The 23,304-nt window shown below is 37.4% G+C and overlaps 2 protein-coding genes across 14 annotated transcripts; one reads left to right on the top strand and one right to left on the bottom strand.

The window, feature by feature from the left end:
• Window positions 1-4: 4 nt before the first annotated feature.
• Window positions 5-8,256, top strand: ankdd1b (ankyrin repeat and death domain containing 1B). 2 transcript variants are annotated; one of them, XM_079479931.1, is made up of 15 exons: window positions 5-228; window positions 1,602-1,702; window positions 2,106-2,204; window positions 2,275-2,373; window positions 2,453-2,557; window positions 2,716-2,820; window positions 5,344-5,442; window positions 5,572-5,670; window positions 5,749-5,847; window positions 5,958-6,056; window positions 6,139-6,237; window positions 6,328-6,435; window positions 6,773-6,974; window positions 7,212-7,343; window positions 7,938-8,253. In XM_079479931.1, the coding sequence occupies exons 1-15, from the start codon at window positions 66-68 to the stop codon at window positions 7,991-7,993; spliced, it is 1,665 nt and encodes a 554-aa protein (XP_079336057.1). In that variant the 5' UTR covers window positions 5-65; the 3' UTR covers window positions 7,994-8,253. The 2 variants fall into 2 exon arrangements, with proteins under 2 accessions (XP_079336057.1, XP_079336058.1); XM_079479932.1 differs by lacking the exon at window positions 2,275-2,373 and having other exon boundaries at window positions 35-228; window positions 7,938-8,256.
• poc5 (POC5 centriolar protein homolog (Chlamydomonas)) lies at window positions 8,010-13,971 on the bottom strand. 12 transcript variants are annotated; one of them, XM_079479827.1, is made up of 13 exons: window positions 13,737-13,901; window positions 12,947-13,077; window positions 12,676-12,820; window positions 12,500-12,589; window positions 11,971-12,161; window positions 11,715-11,891; window positions 11,406-11,510; window positions 10,192-10,371; window positions 9,898-10,063; window positions 9,430-9,578; window positions 9,042-9,158; window positions 8,718-8,894; window positions 8,010-8,632 (listed from the first exon to the last, which is right to left on the bottom strand). In XM_079479827.1, exons 2-13 carry the CDS (start codon window positions 13,028-13,030, stop codon window positions 8,492-8,494), a joined length of 1,722 nt encoding a protein of 573 aa, XP_079335953.1. In that variant the 5' UTR covers window positions 13,031-13,077; window positions 13,737-13,901; the 3' UTR covers window positions 8,010-8,491. The 12 variants fall into 12 exon arrangements, with proteins under 12 accessions (XP_079335953.1, XP_079335959.1, XP_079335954.1 ...); XM_079479833.1 differs by having other exon boundaries at window positions 8,018-8,632; window positions 11,971-12,155; window positions 13,807-13,971; XM_079479828.1 differs by having other exon boundaries at window positions 8,018-8,632; window positions 13,807-13,886.
• Window positions 13,972-23,304: the final 9,333 nt, after the last annotated feature.

Raw genomic sequence — 23,304 nt, 5'->3', positions numbered from 1 at the left:
CACCAGACTTATTTTACAAAACACAAGTCTCCAAGTCAAAGTGAAAGAGCTTGTGGAAAAATAACATGGATAAAAGAGCTCTGGCACTGAGGGACTACGTACTGAAGAACCCTGTTTGGAAAAATCCTAAAACATGGATAAAATCAAATCAATACGTTAATAATTTCACTGAATTCATACTGCCGAAGGACTTAGGTGAAGATGGTGGCTATGATAATACTGAGATGTGTAAGTAGATTTAAAAATGAAATAATTTAGAACAGTTGATGTATGTTGAAATTTTCATAATACAGTTTTCCATATTTGTTCAAAAAGGATGTGTTCGTTATTAATACACTGTTTGTGTTATACTTTTAACACATTATATTTTAACATTTTGTATTTGATAAATGAAAGGGACAACACAAGTTGAGTTAAAAGAGTTAGTTCTGTATGACTGTTTCTTCTGTTCACACTACATATGATATTTTAAGAAACCCGTGGTTTTGGGTCCATACAATGAAAGTCAATAGGGTCTCGTTGTTTGGTTACCTACATTCTTCAAAATATCTTTTTATGTTCTACAAAAGAAAGTCACACATGTTTGGAGTGGAATTAGGGTGGGTAAATGATTAAAAATGTAGAGATACTAAATTTGACCCGAATACCTTTAGCCGATTGCCAATACCGTTAGCATGGTGGTTATATTAACTAAAATCTGAAGATTAAATCAAACTGGTGATGTTTCTTATCATTTTCTATACACAAAGGCCATGGTCTGGAAAAGGATCAGCTTAAACCAGGACTGGGTCTTGTTAAGAAAAACATACTTTACAAACAAACATACTTCTGCATGTTGAGACAAAACAATCGCGCTGATATGTTCTAGGAGGTGTCAGTGCAAGTTGTTTTGATCAAAACATCTCTAACATCTAAATTAGTCTGGAATTTGCCCCACAACACAAATTCATTGCATTTTTGTGTCCTCTTTTGACAAGATATTTAATCAAAATCAATATCTGTTAATCAATTGCTGATGGTATGAAAAAATACTATTATCGGCAATACCGATTATTTGCCGATATATCGGTTATTGATGTGAAAATATTAATGCCGATGTCCAGATTATTAATTCCAGCTGAGTATTTCATATTACACAGAATGAGTGACATGTATATGCGACTGTAATGTTCATACAGATTATAGTCACTGAATGTATTTACACTGTTAACTAGTCCGGCAACGCATTCATTAGTCACACAAGACAGCGTCTTCAGTGCTTCACAATGTTAACGCCTAAAACAAACTGTGTACTCAGTGATGTTTACACATACTTAGGTACACCAAAGGCATTTTATCGGGTATTTTATTAGATACCAAGAATCCATATGTACATACATGTGTATAAAGTAATATTCTGCTATGTATGGGAGTTTAAAAGTTAACACTCGTCCCTCCCTCACTCAACTCGTTTTCCCATAATGGACCTGCAGTTAAAAATTGCAAAATAACCACAATATAAATAGTAATCATTTAATATATACCGTTGTACCACGACCATCTGATGTCACTTGACCATGGTGTACTGATTTCTATTGAATTCATCATTCATCTAACCACAGTGCTGGAGGCAGAGAAAGAATTTATTGAAGCAGCAAAGAGAAACGACGTGGAAGGGATGAAGCTTCTCGGGAGAGGCATTAATGTCAATGTCAAGAACGCGGTATGTAAATAAAGTGCTCTTAAAGGGATAGTTCACCCAAAAATGTAAATCCTGCCATCATTTACACACCCTCTTGTCATTTTAAAACTGTATGGCTTTCTTTCTTCAGCAGAACACAAAAGAAAATATTTGGAAGAACCTTGATAACCAAACAATGCAAGTGAATGGCTGCACTCGCTGTTCGGCCATCATGTTTCAAAATATCTTCTTTTTGTGTTCTGCGGAAGAAAGAAACTCATGCAGGTTTGACATAACAATAGGGTAAATAAATAATGATATATTTGTCATGTTAGGGTGAACTATCACTTTTACTCACTGCAGAAGTTACACATGGTAGATACAAATACCTGAATTTGTTCTGTAATCTAAGAGCACATGTTTATATTATTGTATCCCATGTCAGCACGGGCGAACTGCTCTTCATTATGCCGCCGCTTTCAGAAACCTTGAAGCAGTCGACCAGCTCCTTCGAAGGAGAGCCAGGCTGGATTTACAAGATAAGGTATGTTAGCGCAAACATTAATGTTTCACAGGGTTTCGCTGAAATCAATAGTGAAACCGTCTTTCTACAGCATGGACTAACTGCGGTTCATTTAGCAGCATGGTTTGGCAGTTTGGAGATCTTAAAGTTACTTGTGCAAGGTGGAGCTGACCAAAGCACTGAAAATACAGTTAGTGTTCAAGTTAATTGTCATTGTGAAGTTTTTGTAATGCTGAACATTTCATTCATGAAAATCATTTTGTGTTCAGGAAGGAATGAACATGATGCACTGCGCCGCTATGAACAATCACACTGATATTGTGGAATACATTTTCAATGACCTGCAAATGGGAGAACTTGACAAAGTGGACATAGTAAGGAAATGCTTTATTCTCATGAAATGGAAAAAGACAACTGGAATCCCAATATCATTGAGGTCCAGAGAATATTGAAAATGTAAAAACAAAACAAAAACAGTATAAGATTGAAATATTCTTACGTCAAGCTTCCTAACATGTTGTTTTTCTGTCAGTATGGTAATAGGCCTTTTGTCCTGGCTGCAGCACAGGGATGTGTGAAGATGCTACTGATGCTGATGGAGGAGCCTTACAACATGGCCACCATGGAGGAAAATAAGGTTCACTTATTTATAATATCCAGCCAAGAATAACAAGTTATTTAATACCTAAATGTGAATAAATAAAAACAGAGCAACTTTAACAGGTTAAATGAGTGCTTTTGAATACCCTAACAAAAAATAAGTTAAGTTAAGATGTATAAGTAAGGTTCAGTTGTACTTTATACTTCATGTAGTAAGTTCAGTATACTAATATCAATGTATTTGTTATTATACTTCAATCATTCCTGGGACTAAATTGTCCACCTTTTTACTTTCACTGTAGTTTACAACTACGTTTTTCATTTGTACTGCAACTATACTACAAGTGAACTTATACTTTAGGTATTCAGATAATTTCCTAGTTCAATCCTTGTAATACATTTTGAGTTTATAAAATTACACTGAAGTATATTCTAAGTCAGTGATTCTCAACCGGTGGGCAACGGCCCTTTGGTGGGCCTCGGAGTGCTATATGGTGGCCTATAGGCAGTTACCACCAAGTTAATTTGTTTTTATTTTTAAATTGACACATAATTAAATTGGTTTTGTAATGATTTAATAAGTCTTATGAACTGACATGTTAAAGAAACACCAAAGTCGAGTCAAGATGCATTATCTAAAAGTCAATGTCGCAACAATGTGACGTGTCACAACGTCAGAGTGAACTAACACGTTACGACATTCAAATATAAATTACGTTACAGTAAATGGTGTTACTTTAAAATGTCTCGTTTTCTGAAAATAAAATTAGATGTCGGAGACAGTCCTGTGCAAACAAAAGTGTCGAAGTGTGCGGTGAGATTTAAGGCTGTGATGGTGGCCGTGACAACCGTACCACCACGGTGGAAAAGTGCAATGACGGTGGTGAGCTGCCGCCGGCGCTAGTGCGCGTCAATGTTAGCCTATAGGTGCGATCAGGGTTGCTATTTGTAGCCTTTCAATTGTAGATTGTTTCATTTAAAATATTTTACATTAACTCAGAAATGATTGGCATTCGTTTCCGATGGTGCGTTCGAGCGCGGGCCTGCTTGTCAAAGCCCAGGTTACTCTGCGGGTTCTGCAATGGATCTTCTCGTGAAATGAACAGTTACATAAAATCAAAACCGTCTCTGACCCGCTGGCTTGGTGTCGGAGCGTGCACTGGTTTTGTCGTGGTTGCGGATAGATATCTGTTCGTTTTCCCAAACCACCACACCACCACTGTTGATGTGTCCATTAACACCGCTGTGGTAAAAACTTCACCCATCACAGCCGTCGGCAGAATACATTAAATTAGGTTTTCAAAGGGCAGGTACTGAGACTAAGCCGAAGACACAGTGTGTTATATGTGGACACATTTTGTCGAACGATGCGCTAAAACCATCAGAGCTACAGAGACATTTGAACACAGAACACCCCGTCTGGTCTGACCTGCCCTGTTGTTGTTATTGCAAAAGGTTGAGAACCCCTGCTCTAAGTGAACTACTAGTTTAATCTTGTAAACACTGTATGCATACTCGTAAGTTTATTGAAAGTCAACTTAACATTATGCTTTTAGTTTACTATTTATATGTTATTTGTGCGTTTCCTATCAAAGTGATAGTTCACCCAAAAATGTAAAACCCGTCATCATTTACTCACCCTCTTCTCATTTCAAACCTGTTATACTTTCTGCCTTCCACAAAACACAAAAAGAAGATATTTTAAAGAAAGCTGGTAACCAAACAGCACAACATTCTTCAAAATACTGTATCTTCTTTTGTGTTCTGCGGAAGAAAGAAACTCATAGAGGTTTGACATGACAAGAGTGTGAGTAAATGAAGACAGAATCAACATTTTAGGATGAACCATCACATTAAGGTATTCATTTACTTGAAAAATGATCTTTTTTACTCTGCTCTCTTCCATCTCAAAGCTGACTTGTTACTAAAGTTAATAAAACAGTATGTAAAACATGACAGAATATGTATAGAATATGTCATAGGAGAAAACACAATTAAAATGTAATTATATTTACAAGTTATTATATTTACAAGTTTATCTTGATAATTTTTTTTTAAAAGTTAACAGAAGAATAATTTTACTAGTGTAATTTCTGCGAAAAAAGTATACCTAAAGTATACATTATAATTTATTTATGCTAGAACGGAATGCTTTTTTGTCATTACAACTGCAATGGCTGCAATTCTCTTTCTTTACACATATACACATTGTACTCGCATAGTACACATATTTACATAATGTAGATATACAGTATAACGACTGTAGACACATAAGATACACATTGTATTGTAGACTGTTGTATTACAGTATTGCAAAGAATGTGTTGAATAGATAAAGTTGGAGAAATAAATATCAGTAAAAGACATGCACAGTATGCAGAATTGGGGGAATGTAGGTGCAGCGAAGTCCCTAAAGTTGCATATTTGTATACTTATATCCTACTTTTTTCTGTACTTTTTTTCTGCACAGGACTTTTACTCTCTAATATCCTAATGTTCCTCTGGATAATTAAAATATGTTTTAAGAGCAGTAAAACCCATCTTTAGCTCTTGTTGACAGGTCGGGGACACGCCTCTACACCTGGCTGCCAAGAACGGTCAACTCGAGGCACTGCAGCTTCTACTAGACAAATTTGACATTCGTAATGAGGTCAACCAGGTAAAAGGTCTTGTAACATACAAACCAATTTCAACACATGCTGAATGACAGCTCTACCAGAAGTATGCATAAGAAAAGCAAACATATTCCCACATTTATTAAACAGAATTTATTTTCATGCGTGTGTAGGCTGGACAGACCGCACTGTATCTGGCCGCGGATGAGGCACACGAGGACTGTGTACAAACCCTGCTCGAAGCCGACTGTGACCCAAACATCCTTACTTTAGTATGTACTTAGGAGTGATGTCCTCCTTGAAATCTATTTTTACCAAATGTCTTTAGCTATGTATATGTCAAATTTCAGAACAAGAGCAGCCCTTTGCATACCGTTTGTGAGAGAGGGCACTTTTCAATACTAAAACTCTTCATTGAAAGTGGAGCTCAACTAAATTCTCAGAACCAGGTGCTCAGTATCAATTTATTTACTATGGTTTACATATTTGACCTTATAATGGATAAATAATAAATAGTAATACTAGATTTAACAATCAAGATTGTTTTTTATAATTATAGCATATGGAGACTCCATTCCATCTTGCAGTAAAGAACTGTCATATTCCAGTCATCCACACCTTGTTAGAAGCCGGTTGTGATCCAAATATAACAGATCACGTGCGTTCCTTTTTCATAATTTCTGAAATTAATTTTGTTATAGTCTTCCCGTGTTTTAGGATTTAATCATTTCCCCTTTCAGATGGGCCAGACTGCATTGCATATTGCTACCGAGATGGGCAAGGTGGATGTGGTTGAGATGATGCTAAAAGCCGGAGTGGATCTAGAAATTCAGGACAGGGTGACAAACTATGTGTAATATTTGTTTCACATTGTGTATGTTTTTAAAAGATTATGCAAAAAGTGTTATAATTATTATTGTCTGTCATAGCAAGGTAAAACTGCTCTTGGAGTGGCTGCGAGGGGAAACATGGTGATCATTGTTGATATGATCATCAAAGCTGAGAGATATTTTAAATGGAAACGGCAATTGCAAATGGTGGGTACTCAAATTCACAACATGGACTTAAGCAAACTGTCAAGAGATTTGTTTTCCTCCGAAAGTTTGTCATATCCCTCTTTAACCTCAGTCACATTTAAACCCAGCTCAACAGTATCAAAGCATGTATAATTTCATTCTTAAATGTCACCACATTGAATTTATTCGCAGAAGGATTGGATATGTCAAAAATGATTGATCTCATTGTTAATAATAACAAAGGAGAAACGCAGCAAACACAAACCAATAATATTGTCTGGGCTGTACGTACATGCTAATTTCAGCACCCGGCCTCTGGACCTTCTCAGAGCTTGACATTATTTCATTACCCTTTCAGACTAATACAGATGCTCTCGTGAGCCTTCACAGTGAATCACCGCTGACGTTTAAATTAGATCACTCCCCTGACACAAAGCAGGTTCGTGATATTTTATGGGACCTTGCATATAAACATCTCAAGCGAAATGACTGGAAGAAGTTGGCAGAGGTCTGGGAGTTCACAGAGAACCAAGTGGCCGCTATAGAGGAGCAGTGGACGGGTGATGTTTTTGAGATCAGAACTTTATACAATACTAAATAAAATAATCTTTGCTTTAGAGCTGACCCAACAAAAGCGGTTTAGCAGACATTTACTTTAATAACAGATGGATACATTTGAATAACCTTTCATTCATTTGTTTGACACAAAAATGTCACTTATTTAATTGCATAATGTAAAAATAGTTTTGGGCCAATTCCGATCTCATGATTAACAGGTCTTATATTGTATGTCCCAGGTCCTAACAGTTTCCAAGAACATGGAAACAGAATGCTTCTGATCTGGCTTCATGGAGTCTTTATAGGAGGTAGCAGTCCGTTCAAAAGCCTGTATGAGGGACTGCTTTCTGTCGGGAATACAAAGATTGCTGGTAGGAGGTTTTAACAACATATAGATTAGCCAGATAGTTATGTTTTATTTTTTGACTTATGTCTGAAGTTGCTATAACAGTGTGGTAGGGAGACTTTGGCTAAATAATAATTTTAAATGATTCTCCAAAAATATACTTGAGAATTTCACTGCAAAAGTCTCATGAATTGATTATGTTGGCACAGTTACACGCTTGATATCTTGAATAGATGAATAGTTATACAATAGAAGTAGAATTTCTAAGACCCCTCTAATGTTTGGGGAGCTCTACTTTATAGTTTTAGTGCTTTATGGCTGGAACTTAGAAGGGACCTTAACCAAACACACTGATTTATAACAAAAGCTCCTACAACAACCCGAGATCTGAGATGAAAATGTCACTTTTAAATCCTGTACTGTTGAGGGTCCTTCCAAAAAAACAGGGCCAACCCACACGTACAGTACGCATTGTTGCTAATAATCAAAACATTATGCTTCTTTATTATTCAGAATGGCTATGCAATATGTTTTTAAAATATATGTGACTATTATAATTGTCCAGTACCTCTCATGCCTCACTCAGTTTTTATTGTATACATTTTTCTTTAATTCCTAGAAAAAATAAGAATGGAAGGAAGAAACACAGACACACGGGCGTGCAGAGTTTCATGAGGCACTACACAGAAATAAAAAACTATGAACCAATGACGATGCTTTATTTTACTCGGGAGATCCAGCTATGTACTTTTATGAATGAACGTGGACTACACTACAGAACAAGTACAGCAGTTGAGTGATCTGAAACAACGAATAACATAATTGTTACAGATTATGGCTTTGTAATTTCAAAGGGAATGTTCAACCTGCATTTAAACATTATCAAGTAAATGGTTACACTTGGCAAACTGCAATAATAAATAAAATCATTCCTTAATAAATAACGCTTCATCATTTCAAAGTATACATTTTTCAACCAGTATAAAAACAAATATAGTATAAAAACCTACCTTCATTAGTTTAGCACAAAACATAAACTTAATTAATAGCATGTCAACACAGTTGACCCCCAACTGTGATCAAATTCATATGAGGCTACTAGGTGTACAGCCGTGTGAAGTGGTTTTCCCGACTAGAGCCTGACAGGCAAATGAACGAGCGTGCGTATGTGTGTTAGTCCACTACTTTGATGGAGTGGATGTGAAAGGCAGAGGAGGAGGGGCCTCTGGGCTGACTGGAAGATCTCTCGCTGCTGGAGACAGTCTGCACAGCAGACCGGGGGAACTTCGCTGCTATTGCTTGGCCAACAGTGAGCTAAATACAGGGAAAAGACAAACATATGAGCTGAAATCAAACTTTTATATTTAAAAAAGATGATGTTTGTAATGTTTCTTAATACCTGAGTGACAGGGTGGTGTCTTTCCACGATAACTGAACTCATAGGAGGGGCCACACCCATGACATGCATAGCTGAAGCGGGACGGCTTGTCCGATTCCCCTCTGCTCTTCCTCTCAAACGAGCAGTGACCATCTTAGAGGCTTTTTGCTTGCCGGCGGTGACTACGCGTGCGCTCGTCTAAAGAAAAACAGCAATGTCATAGTTGTAGGAACACTTATTTCTCAACTAACAAACAAAGCTGTGGAATGATGCGCTAGTATTACATTTCGATCAACAATGTCATTCACTTCAAGCTCAAAATTTAGTTTGAACCTAATTCGGTACCTGTCTGAAAGAGCTTGTACTGTCCCCTGGTGGTACGGAAGAGTTCGGCACTGTGGTTGAGAGAAAGGTTTCTTTTCTTGATGCTGTGCCTGTACCAGTCTGACTAAGAAATCGTTCCTGAAATAATGTCAGCAAACTGTTTTTAAACAATAATTCTTTTCACAATAAAATGAGTCAACAATTTTTAGAACTATTGTTTGGTTAAACAAATTGTAAGAATGCATTCATCCACAGGTGCTCCATCAAGCCTGATCTTCAAATGAATTGCATCTCATCATACATATGATGCAACAACATGCAAACTATTACAGACAAAGAAAAACGTGACTGCTTGGGTACAAGGAATCAATTAAGATGGTATCCAGCCAGGTTGTTTCCTTCATCTTACCTCTTCTGCATACTCTGTACTGCTGTGGGAGGGGGGCAGCTGTATGAGAGTCTCTGTGACAATTGGACTGTGCCGTGCAGACGAAACAATCTGTGGTGGTTGATTGGCTATTGAGCTGGTGCCTGGCTCATCCGCTGGAGATGGAGCATCTACAAGAACATACAGACCAGATTAATGGTGCAATCTGGAGTGATGAGATTGCATCTACTCCTTCTCATGTCAGAATACAACCCAAACTATTTGGAGGATATCAAAAATGTAATGGATTTACATTTCACAATTCATACTTTAAATCTCAAATTCTCGTAGGTAGATGACGTTGTGCTTGTTAACATGAACACTAATCATTTTATGAGCGAGACAAAGCATTTATATAACCTCAACTAGTAACCATTCAATATTAGTTGCCAGATATTAGATAATTTCTTAAACCATTTTCATAATTGCATATAGTGAGTATTTTCTCACCACGGTCAAATCTGCCCACTTCTCCGGTGTTAAACATGCTAAGGGCTTCGATGTTGAGCGCACAGACCCCTCGCATGAAAGCTTTCTTCATAGAGTCCTCGTAGTGCTCTCGCTCCATGTGCAGCCTTTGGATCTGGGCTTCAGCTTTTTGGAGCTCCTCTACACTCTGACAAACACACACATCAACTTTTAAATATCTTAACATCCAGTTACGTAACTTGCATCGCTATGCCCACAACCCGAAGGACATGTCTACGGTGCCAAAACTTAAAGGCTTGATTGTACCCATTTCACCTGTGCCATCTTAGCTTCATACTCTGCAGAGAGCTGCATGCAGACGTCCTCTGCTCTGGCACAACACGCTTTTTCCACATGCTCACGCCACCTGTTCTGGATGAGTGAGTGCCAGCCTGCCCACACCTTCCTCTTGAGCTGCAAATGATAGTGCTGTTCGGCCAACCTGCCCCCGTGAGCCTGGAACACATTGCCATTAAGACCAATTGAAACAGTTTGCATGCATTCTAAATGGTGTGACTGCATACAAATACGTTTAGGGTGATCAGAAATGGTTTACTAAAATAGGTATCCTACAAAAATGTAGAATAAATCAAAACTATGTATACTGTAGATTACCACCTTCAAAAATGCACTCTTGGCATGTTGAAGAAGTTCCCATCTGTTATTGCTTTTTAATGTTTTGTTTTGTAAAGTAAGATGTATTGTCAAACATTCAGACACATGTCTTAGCTTTTAAAGATCATGCGAACCAAGTCACCCTAAACTTCTGAACAGTAGTGTAACTGAATACTTCCTAAACAAGATGTAACAGACGCACGTGCATTCAAGTAATTGTTAGCAGGGGTTGCAGTCCAAAGCAAGAATTTTAGGGGGTCCCACCTCAAAATGTAAAGGATTTCCATCTTTTATCCATGACATGGCCACCAAACGCTAGGCACATTTCATGATACAGTGCCATTTTCTGCATCCGTGGATTAAAACAATAAATTCTACAGGCCCCCTGAGAAATCTTATGTATTTACATCACTAACTGTTTGTGACATGATGGAACATGGAATGACTGGATAACACTACAAGACTTTTAAAATCGGAACAGGCAAATTTTTACTTTTTTAAACTTTTACAGACTTGAAAGTTTCAGATAGAAACGGACTCGCACAGACTTCCTGCAACAAGTCCTGACTGAAAATCTGGGCAAAACCTGAGCAAAGGTTTTTAGTGTATTTTAGCCTTTACACATGAATTGATGTCATAAAAAACATTACTTGCTCAGCACAGTTATACATTTAAAAGCTCATTTCATTCATCTCTATTGCTACAGTGACAGATGCTCTAATGAACTTCTCAGAAAGAAGAGACAGAATGCAAAACCCAAGTCTGTCCAAACTATGAATAAATCTCTCCCTCAGATTGACACGAGTAAACAACAGTGTGTGAAAAATATCTGGCCTGTGTGCGTTTGCCGTCAGTCTGTGCTGCCCCTGTCTCACCTCCTCTCTAGCGGCACAGTGCCGCAGTCTCCACTGGGTGAAACTCCTCATCAGCTCCAGCTTCTCCCTCTGCCTGTCAACTGCCCTGCTCAGATTCACAATCACCTACAAACAGCGAGATGACAAAAAAAACAGACTTAAGATAAAAACGGGTTAATGCCAACATCCTGATAAAATTCCCTACAAAAGATGATTTATGATCTAAATATGCGTGTATTAGTCTCTGTGCTTAGATAATGTTTATTAACTAGGTATATTATTTCAAAACACGTACATTTAAAAGAAACAATATTACAATAGGAGTCACACCTCATCTTTCCTCTGGTTAGAGATCTGATAGGTGTTGACCAGGTCTTTTAGACTATGCATCTCAGCGTTTACAGCTACCACGTGGGCTGCGTGTTTCTCCCTCTCCCTCTTAAGCTCCAGTCTGTGCTGCTCCACAAAGGCCAGTTTCCACTTCCTTAGCTCCATCATCACATTATTCTAAACGCATACCACGAAACAGTTTTAGTCATCTGCTGCATGCTGACACATGACAATGAAATCCTACAGCGATGGCAACCTTAAGGTTTGCGCTCCAGCTGTCCAAAATGTTGTCCATCCTGTTGAGATTCTCTTCTGAGATGAACAGCTCAGTCATGCTGGGGATTAGAACATCGGGACTGGCCTCTCTAGATCTGTCTGAACCGGTTTGTGTCCACTCTGATCTTCCCTCAGACACAATAGATCTGGCTGCCATACTCTCACCTATAGCTTAAAAACAGTATTATGAAAATGGTAGTTTAGACTCCAATTTGATTTAATGTTAGATATTAGGGCTGCTAGTTTCGAAAGTTAAATTGGAACCATAAATTGACTTATTAGATTTCTATTATTATGAATACATATGTTGAAATGTAATATTAGGGTGTTACAGCATATAGGTGCCTTTTAGAAAAGCAATTACCTACAAGAGGTTGTGCCTTATACTGATTTTACCACTGTTATTTATGTATAACACAACATATTGTAGTTTACTGAGTCCATATTCTCTAAACTTAAAATATAAAAATCACTGAGGTTTTCCATAGTAAATGCTATAATGGCTTTACCCTCAGATGTCTGACTTGGTGGTCTAAATTCTTCTAAGGGAGGGGCTACCCTAGCCGATGGCACCACGGTGTTTGAAAGTCCTTCATTTTCTGAAATAAATGAAAGATAATACAGAGATGGTGATGCTTAGTTATCCGTCAGTCTCGAATACTAAATTGGTAAGGAATCATTTTACCTGCACGAGCTTGAACTGGCGTATCCATTTTAGTCAAACGCTGTGAATTCTTGGAGAGCCTAGTTGTGTTTAACTGGTGTGATGGGAGACCCGTTTCATATTTGGGGGTCACCACAGCATACCGAAGAAGTTCTTCATATTCTTCCTAAAAATACAAGAGAGAAAGATTACCAAATTCCTTTCAATTCTAAAAGATCATTGAAAATCACAGTTATTGAGCCTAGATATCAGAGTACATTTGCTGTTATATATAGTGGAGATGAATGATCACCTGAAGTTCTGAAGAAACTGAGCTGCCTCTGTCTGAATCTCTTGGTAACACTGGACTGTTCCGCATCCCTTCATCAGATGACATTTCGGGGCGGTTTTCCGGGCAGGGATTATCTTAAACCAGGACTAGGCCTGTTAAATTAGGACAATTTTACAAACATGCCTCACAAAAAGAAACATTGCCGATACAAATACTGATGTATTTTAGGGAATGTTGCTTTCAGTTTAGACAGCTCTAATATTAAACTAAGTCTGGGACTAGTCAAAAAGCCTGGTCAATGAAACATCCCCCATAAATACAAAAAAAAGAGGATTTAAAGATACATCTATCATTTAAGACCAATAGAGGAGATGATAGGAGCACTTTACTAACTCTATAGAAACGAAGACAACATGATCAGTTAATAAATGTTGTTCAATTTTACGAAATATGACACATTATTCATAAGACATTCAAAGAACAGGGAAACTATGTAACGTTAGGAGTTCTACGTAAAACAAGCAACCGCTGTGATTTCTCGGCTAGGTAAGAAAACACTTTACTTGGCAACTTTTATACTTTATAAAACGTTTATCATAATGCAAACAAAGATCGTATTTTAATGTCACGCAGACATTAAGACTTTCCTTGGACCCTTTAAACAACACCCAGTTGATAAGGTCACAATGGAAAAGTTAACGTTACATTCCTGTTAGAGCTGCATTACCGTTAGCATGCTATTTTGGCTAACGTTACATCGGACACACGTCATATTATCGTGTATTAATGAAATAAAGCTGTAAGTGTTCACCTTTATGCGGAAAGTCGTTTCTCTGTAAACAGACATCAGAATGTCGTGACAACGAAAACCATCAACATACCCACTTTACTGTTGAAAGCGCTCTTTCAAACTGCTAGCCGCTGCAGTAAAAGCTGATGTGATTGGGTGAGAATTTGGGTCGTCCGTTTCGGCTGTTGTGATTGGATGGAATGTTACCGTAGTAACGAAGACGCGGAAGCGTGTGTTGCGCCTACTGTTTGTGATGGCCTGGCTGATGCGAAACTATGACCATTTTAATGTGTTTGATTGTTTATCATTGCATCAAATCATCATGCTCTTTGGAGAATAGAGAAAAAAATCATCATGCTCTTTGAATAAAAATCTCTGAACAGTTAATAAACCCAGATATTTTATAAACCAAAAATTTGCATTTAAGAATTGAAAAACCCTATAGGCCTACAGCATTTGTGTTGTTAACAGGAATCTGTTGTTTAACAGTGAGTTGAATTGAACTGATTCTTTTGCATATATTGCAGCTGATATTACACAAGAATTGAATCAATATCAATCTTTCTTGGGCTATAGGTATCTTTGTTTGATATATCGTTGACATGACACCATATTGGAACACTTGTGGCTTAAAGTCCTGTGAAATGGAAGTTAAGCTCGTTTTACTTCCGTATTTTGACGCATTGATTGGATGCATAAAAACAGCCGTTGCATTTTGAAATGGAACTGGCAGCAGACTGACAGTTGAAGGGTAGGAGTTTATGGATGCTCCGCCCAGGCCGTCTAACATACGTCATTTAAGATGGATGCCAATATGACATTTCCCACGACTTATACGTGACATGGAGAAGCAGTCAAGAATATGAATAGATGAAAGGAGGTCTCAGGTTTCACTGGGTTCGTCGGGTAGGCATCCTCTGTGTTTGGGGTATAAATTATTATAGAAATACATAGCATACTTACTATTATCAAAGAGACATGTCATGTGTTGTGTGTCCCACTTTCATCACATCAGACCTGGGTGTATGTCACATTGTTTCAAGGTCATCTGGCAACCCATGCTGTGTCCATCCGCCTCAACTACAGCCATTGTCTTCTTCTCTCCGCACCACTGGTGGCCAGTTCTTGATTATCCTCCACTGGACCTGTCCTCTGAAAGTAACCTGGCGACCTCTGCATTTAAGCCATTGGAAGTCATGAACACACACACACCCGAAGAAGGGGGCAACTATCACTGCAGCATGGTTCCTTGCTCAAGGGTTCCTGATGGCCCTGAGAATCGAACTGACAACCTTCTGGTCACGAGTCTGACTCTCTAACCATGATGATGAGCTTTTCCATGACCATTGGTGTGAGCTCACCCTTTATACCTGTCGTTGGTAAGCCGTGATTTGCTGGGTTTGACCTCCATTTGTGCCCAACTAACTTTCTCATGGAGCTTATCCAGCAGCCGCTTTGTACATGCTTTGGTTGTTGTGTCCTTACAGGAAGAAAGTGCATTTTTTTAGATTTTAACTAAAGATTATAAGGGCACGCAAATATTAAAAAGAGAATGACCCACATTGATAAACTCTTTACAATAAACGCTGCAATATTTCATTGTCATTTTTTATTTTACTGAGACTTTAATTATTTTAAAGGTCAGTGAGAGTAGTCGTAGCAGTAGTAGTAATAATAGTTATAAGATTTTATCAAACTCTTTAACCATTTTTGACATTGGAACTTGTCATGAGATGTTCAGCCAAAATAAGAAAGTTACATCCCCATTTATATGCAGGAAAGCCTTCACGGGCAGCAACAGCTGCCACGAAGCTGCTTATAAGCATTAAAAAATGTAAATGCTTTAAGGATTTTACCAAAGCTCAAAACTAAGACAGGTGGTGTCAGGCAATTACTGTGGTGGGATTTATGTCACAAAGTCTATCATTTCTGTTTGTGCAACCTCAGGGATGAATTCAGGGATGAGCAAAAGAAAAATTCTAACTGCACCTATATATTCTGTTTCAATAATTTCTATTTTATTCACATTTGGTATATTTGTAAAATGAACTACAAAATCTTAATGATCTATAATTGAAAGATCTATGTATATGGACAAGGATTATTTGACAGATTTGCTATTGCCTGGTGTACAGGAATACAACCGAAATAGTTTTTGACCTTAATATTGAAAAAATATATTCTTTAATAATAATCATGCTTGAATTAAATGGACCACTTTGGATGCTTCGATGATTTAGTTGTGGCAGGAAAATGTCTGTCTCTATTACATCAAATCTGTTATTGGACTCAAATAAAAATGTTTAGCTTTAGCTTCTGTCTTATTGACCTTTGATTTTGACTTTAAAAAGTGCTGGTACTCATCTGACTATAGTCATGAGGACATATTGATGCAGGAACTCCATATTCTGGAGTGGTTCATTAAGTTAAGTGCTTCTTGCTTTCATTCACGCTATAAATGGCCATTCCACAGATCCCCGCCTCCACTTGGCTCTGTCATAAATAAAAGTCACAGGAGCGTAAGGTCACAGACAAAAAGTAATCAGCTCATTTAGAAGACAATGATTCATACATCCTTGTTAGGATAACACACACTAATTTGCTGCATACGCGTACATGCAAATAACAAATATACAGGTATAGATACTTTAGACCTGTATTTAATACATTGCTAAATATTCCTTTTTTTAAATAAAAAAATAGGCTACAGTGGCAGGGCTTGCCCAGGATTTGATACACGGGTTGGCAAGGGGGGGCAAGAGCACAATGAGGGGTGGCAACCTAAACATATACATATTCATTTTAGCAATAATTTCTAAATATTATTTATTTTACAGGCTACCTCATACGTATCTATAAAAACAGACACTATATGTATAAAGAATAAATATGAATATATAGGCTACACAAACGTGCAGTCAAGTAAAGCTGTTTATGACAGACTGATCTCTCGAAATCAGATTGAGAGATGTAGTCTTCACTTCCCAGCATGCACAGCTGCGCCTCTTTCTTGTCCAGCAGCTCACACTTTATTTACTTTAAACGGATGTGATAGTTTTATCTTGTATAGTACAGACACTTTTTGGCGTCATTTGTATGTCGAATTAGCGGCATTTAACAGTTTTAACGCTAAACATTACTAGTACTTTAACTTTACACATTGCCTAAAAAACTAAGGTTGGCTTTTGAGTACATTGGTTAACGTTACGTTAACATTATGTTAATGTTTAAGTGTATGCATCAGTAATAAACTATGAAGAAAGCATTCCATTAAACCATAAACAATTATTGAAAATATCCGTGTAGGCCATCTTAAAAAAATAAGAGTTTGAGAGAAAACTTAAGAGTTGTTCAAATCTGTCATGAAAAATAAACGCAAATTATTGCTAATGAATAAATACATTTATAAATAAACAAATAAAAAAAATGGTACTCTTTTATTTCAACCTTTGACTACTAATGATTTTTCACTGAATGAGAAAACGTGGCTAGCTGAGAGAGAGCTCACATTTTGAAAGAGTAAGGTAAGACTAAACTATGTTTTATTGGCTAAAATGTCACTTTCAACTTTTACTAACAGCCTATAGAAACTGTACTGAGTGGTAGTCTTGCATCATCAATTCAGTACTAGCTCATGTAGGGGATTCTTTTACGTCATACCTCGGTGTGTCCGCTGGGTTCGCCCGCATAGCATTATTGTACAACACACAGCCTTCGACTCTCTCTCTCTCTCTCTCTCTCTCTCTCTCTCTCTCTCTCTCTCTCTCTCTCTCTCTCTCTCTCTCTCTCTCTCTCTCTCTCTCTCTCTCTCTCTCTCTCTCTCTCTCTCTCTCTCTCTCTCTCTCTCTCTCTCTCTCTCTCTCTCTCTCTCTCTCTCTCTCTCTCTCTCTCTCTCTCTCTCTCTCTCTCTCTCTCTCTCTTTTAAAGTACTGCAGAGACACAACTGCAGAGGTAGAATAGCGATTGCTTCAGTTGCTGGATACCTCTATAGGATACAAATCTTTACTCCGTACAACTGGCTAGCGTTGCAAGAAAAATGCGTAACCCACATCGAAATCTCATCGGTTCAGCTCCCTAAAGGGTGAGTAAGAGTTTCGGTTTATAACAGAAGCTATATATCACTGTTTCGAGCACAGAAATACTAGCAAACAATGTTAAAATCTGGACGACGTCAAGGTTCTGTGTAGTTTTGTCAGTGGACGGAGTGTGACTCGGGTACTGCTGCTGCTGGACAGCTCACTTCAAAAGACAATAAAGTTATTTTTCTACAGAATTCTAAAGGTTTACACTGGACTGCAACTAAACGATATTTCGTATTAAATCTTTCGCTCATGTGCTGCGCGGAAGGAATAAGTGTCAGTGCACCGCAAGAAGTCAGTTTTGACATGAACGAAAGCGACTGGACCATTTGAATAGACCACAGAGTGCGCGGATCGCCCGCCTCGGGCAGCAAGTGCACTACAAAGAGAGAGAGAGATCTAATAAATGACTCTTTTGAGTCCTTTTAAGCATAGCATATACCGTAATATCCTTTGTTTCCAGGCATACGGGCTAAATATTCAAGTATCCTAAATAGAGAACAAATGCAGGCTACTGAATTTATAATAATCTACTCACAAATTAACTTGTTCATTTATACAAATAGCTATACAACATTATACACTGTAAACCCAGATTTTGATTCAACTCAAACAGCTTGAGTTCATATTACTTAAATGTGTCTAATTTGTTGACATTACTAGTTAATTCTGATTAAGCTTAACTTTTTCATGTCCTTTCTTATTGTAAGTGTGTTTTTAAGTTAAGTTAAGTTAAGTTTTTGAGTTTGTACTACTGTTTCTTTACATTAATTAAGAATTCTGAGTAAACTGTACTTTTTAATGGCCTATCTTATTGTAATTATGTGTTTGAGCTCAAACAACTCAATATCATCAAGTTTTGCCTTTTACAAATAGCAACGCATTGACGTCACAACCGCCAAAATTTGAGACGGAATACACCTGTATCTAAATTGCCGTTACAGCAAGCACGTTGTTCATTCACCGAAGCTAGAAGCCTTCGGTGAATAAACCGAGTTCAGCCACAAAACGGTAAGTGGGAACCTGTTGCAGTCCCGACTGCTTGCTGATGTAACTTAGCTAGCAGTATATCACGAAAGTGAGTTCACCCCTCACATTTGTACAAATATTTTATTATATATTTTCATGGGGACAACACTATAGAAATTATACTTTGATATAACTCAAAGTATCTATCAGATATATATATATGTATATCAAAGTTTCATTTCAATAGTACTGCAGTTATTTAAAAAAAACTGAAAAATGAACTTCGCTAGTTATTAGCAGGGTAGCTATCCAGCTAACTCTGCCCCACACTCTCCTAGCTAACGAATATCTTCACTGGTAACGTTAGCTAGCGCCCGTAACGGAAATTGTATTTCGCTTCCAGACAGCTAGTGCAAGTTGAGCTGAGCCAGACACCTGAAGCAGCGATCGTTAGCTCCGCACGGAACATCTAACGTCCCGGTAAGTTGGCGCTAATACCCGCTGCCTTGTTAGCGGATTCTATTGTGTGACTACGACTGACTGAAATAAATTTAGCTTTGCTCCGACGTGTCCGGCGACCGTCTTATTTGGGTACACTTCGAGTCCGCCCGGTGTCCGGGTAACGTACTCGTTCACACAATAGACTGCTGGCCAGGCAATCTCTACATGCTTTTAAATTGATACCGAGCTAATATGTCCGCTCTGAACCATTTTACTCTGTTGCTTCCAGACAGCTAAAGTTGAGACGGTGCAGCAGCTAGCCAGAGAACTGCAAACATCCTTGTAAGTTGTTGCACACTAGCTAACATAGTTAGCTTTAATTTCTTGATTTTTTTATTTATTTATTCGTTGTTAGTTAACTACTGTCATGCCTCTTTAAGTTTTTGTTATTTAGCTAATGTTAGCTTATTTAGTTAATGTTATTCTCACACACTTTTTTGTTTTTCCATGTACAGATTTGTTATTTGTATATGTTAAATGTAAGATGCCAGTGTTCAGCAGGGCTGAGTTTTTTCTTGCCAGTCTGTCAACCAAATTTGAAGAGTAAATGTTGAGTTTTGAAGTATAACTTTTAAGATGCCAGTCTTCAGCAGGGCTGAGTTTTATCCTGCCAGTTTGTCAACCTAATTTAGAGAGGTGTAATTCAATATGATTGGAGGTAAAGAGGAAGATATTTTTTTCTTTTCATGCCATCAGTGAGGAAATAGAATTAGGTCATGGCTTTGTTTCTTTTGTTGCTAATAAAAAAGACATGTTCAATAAAAAAATTGGATCAGTTTAATGTGTCAGTTGTATCTATGTATTTTACATGGTTTTATTGATTGAAAGACATATTTTGAGTTAGAAATAAGTTGGGGCAGTTAGAATATACAATTTAGTTGAATTGGTAATGGAGTAATGCTTACTTAACAAGCCGAGTTAAATAAATGGGTGGGGAATGATTGTTTAAACTAAGTATCTTCAGTCACTGTAACTCGGTTATTAGTACATTCAACTTAAATATTCTATTCCATTCCATTATGGGCTCAAGTACATTGAACGTAGTCCAGTTCACTTATTCAACTAATGCTTCATTACTTAAAAATTTTAAGGCAACGAGTTACCTGGATTTTTTTAAGTAAATTCTACTTATCCGGGTTTACAGTGTACTTACATGTCACCTTGTATATCTTCAAAAAGTTGTTCTGTTCGGTACTGGAGGAACAGCATACACCTCAGAATAAAGAATAAAGATGCTACAGCATATACAGTGGTGGGATTCGTTTTAGGCGGCTCAACCAGTGACCAACGTCACTCAAAGTGTTTTTTTTTTCATTCAGCATTTTAAATGTAGAAACCAGCTCTCCTGAAGAAGAATGAATGACCACTGTAAAATTCTGCCTAACATTCTCATTTACACCCATTTACTTAAGAAAAGAATGGGATGAATAATGCCAGATGTGATCAGTGTTTTCTGGAAAGCCAATCAGCTATTTAATGCAGTCTATCATTAAACTCATTCAACTATTATATATGAATCCATTAATATTGTAATCAAAGTGAGATAAAACTGGGTAGAAGTGGTTTCTCTTAATTGGTAACACATCCAGTGCACCTATAGGAATTCTGCCTCCGCATTAAAGTGTTCGTGCTTGTAAGAAGGTTCTGCTTGTACGCCGGTCTGTCCATTTAGAAAAGGCTGTATAGAATTACCTGCAGAGTGACGCAGCCGGCCATGTCGTGATTGAAAGCGACAAGCCTCATATAATCTCCTACATTTTCTCTTTAGTGTGCACCCTGGTACGATGCTTATGCAGGCAAGACTATGTTTTTTGTGTTGCAAATGAAATAATAAAGATTTTGAAAACCATAGTAGAAGTGAAAAAACCATGAAAAAAAGAAAAACATTATCCCGACATGTTATGTTCCAGTACCACTTGTCCTAAAGTGATCTCTTATCGCAAGGTGCCCTGGAATGTTTCTTACAGTCATTTTTCTAATGTGATTATGTCTTCTGACTCTTCTCCAAACCATTAGGAGATTGAACCTGGCTCATTCACACTGCCTGACAACAAAGAAGGAAACAGTCACAGTTTTCTGCATTTTCTTTATGGTTATTACATTGCTGTTGAAGCTATCCCTAGCTACTTATAGATCATATAAATGTTGATCATTAATCATATATCAATGATTTTCTTTCGGCCATAAATCATTATTATTAGTCACCCTTTATGTTTGACACTTGGTTGTAATATGTCTAACCGATCTTGTCATTTCAAACCTTATGACTTTCTTCCCCAGAACACAAAAGAAGATATGTTGAAAAATGTTGGTAACAGAACAGCACAGCCCGTTCCAAGGGGGGCTGTTATCAACATTCTTCAAAATATCTTCTTTTTTGTTCTGGGAAAAGAAAGATAGTCATACAGGTTTGAAATGACAAGAGGGTGAGAAAATAATAACATTATTTTCATTTCCAAGGTTAATTACGTTTTTAATCATTTAAAAAGCACAGTGTTTTTTTCCATTTTCTGAAAGGCAGCGGATATGGACAATTGAGGTTTTAGAAGGACACAGATGATTTGTTACTATGCTGCTCATTGATGTGTTTTTTTTCCTTCATAATGTCACTGAGTTCAATCTTCAGTTCTTCAATCCCTGTATTGCCAGTTGTATCACACTACAACAATCAAAAATACTAAAATAAATAAATATCGATTTGGCTGAAAGTACCGGCATTTTGTTTTCCATTTTTGTTTGCCCAGTTCACCATATCAGTTCACAAGAATTGACATTCCATTTTAAAGTTTGGCCTTTTAGTAGTTTTCATGCCAGCTTGCAAAAGACGCTACAATGTTCTTGCATAAAGAACTTTGCTGGCTCTCAATGCACCAGAGAAAGCAAAGGGAACTGAACCACCATACATCATTTAGACAGAGGCTACCAGGAGTGCAGGGCCTATTTTCAGTCCCCTTATGACTGATTGTATCTAAACTATGGACTTATATGTTAAACCGTTCCCAGTCAAAATGAGCAAAACACTGAGGCGCTACGGTTTTAACAAAATTATTATCAGTCTTTATTTACCTTTTAAGAACAATATATATGAAAGAACAACATTTTGAATAGATTGTATGCACTGTACAATACAATCGTATATCTGTAAGCAGCAGTTCTGTATATGTAGGTAAGTGCTGGGGAAGTGCTGAATGCTGAAGGGCCAAGATTTCTCACAGCTCACTGGGGCTGCCAAACACAAGGCAGACTTCTCAGACAGACACATGGTGTACATCCATTCAGTCGACCTGTAATGGATTATTCCCCAGTTTGAGCCTTCAGCTGCCCAATGGTATGTAAACACAATGAAAATGAAACAAGCCCTCTCTTATGATCTATTAGATGTTGTAAGGAGTAGCATTCTCATGGTTGTGTCTGAGTATGGGTATGAGTATGGTAGGAATGATAAATGCATGGTGTTTCTGAGTAATTCATCAAGAAGACCTAACCAATCTATTGCCAAAGTGTCTTTTTATTATTTACAGTATAGATGCGCCGATATATTGGCCAATAATTTGTATCGGTCGATAAAAGCATTTTTTTCACACTATGGTTTATGGCGCACGGTGGTACGTAATATTTTAAAACAAAAAATTGAATTGGCAAATATTTGCCACATTTTGTATTTAATGTTCTTATTATAAAAGGTGCAGGTTGTAATCCACATTTTGTTCATTTAATTTAATACTTTTGTGAAATGTTTAAGCATTTTGATCACAAAATGGCTTTCCTTAAACAATTATGTTAAAATCTGTAGCCCAATACCACAATAATACAATTTTACAGATTTTTACTGTTATTTTGTTTATGTAAAATGTCCAAAAAACTATAATTTTACGAAATTGTATTGTTCCATTATCAGATTTTTCAAATATTTTAGAAATACGGTCATAAACCATCACATTACAGAAAAGACTGCAAGTTTACAAGAATATAAGGAAAAAAAAACGTTTTACTGTATATTTCGGGCGCCCCAGCTGCTGGAAAATGTCATTTTTATGGGA

Source organism: Barbatula barbatula (assembly GCF_947034865.1).
Source record: "Barbatula barbatula genome assembly, chromosome: 2".
NCBI classification, from domain to species: Eukaryota; Metazoa; Chordata; class Actinopteri; order Cypriniformes; family Nemacheilidae; genus Barbatula; species Barbatula barbatula.
The sequence above is the reverse complement of the archived record's forward strand: the minus strand, read 5'-3'. Positions and strand labels throughout refer to the sequence as shown.

Bases quoted from the DNA above. Each gene is read 5' to 3' on its own strand.
- ankdd1b (XM_079479931.1), top strand. From the start codon at position 66: ATGGATAAAAGAGCTCTGGCACTGAGGGACTACGTACTGAAGAACCCT. The intron at 2,205-2,274 runs GTATGTTAGCGC...GTCTTTCTACAG, and splicing joins GGCTGGATTTACAAGATAAG to CATGGACTAACTGCGGTTCA. The intron at 2,821-5,343 runs GTTCACTTATTT...TCTTGTTGACAG, and splicing joins CCACCATGGAGGAAAATAAG to GTCGGGGACACGCCTCTACA.
- poc5 (XM_079479822.1), bottom strand. From the start codon at position 13,030: ATGTCATCTGATGAAGGGATGCGGAACAGTCCAGTGTTACCAAGAGAT. The intron at 12,162-12,499 runs GTAAAGCCATTA...ACTGTTTTTAAG, and splicing joins ACCAAGTCAGACATCTGAGG to CTATAGGTGAGAGTATGGCA. The intron at 11,892-11,970 runs GTTGCCATCGCT...GTATGCGTTTAG, and splicing joins GCTGGAGCGCAAACCTTAAG to AATAATGTGATGATGGAGCT.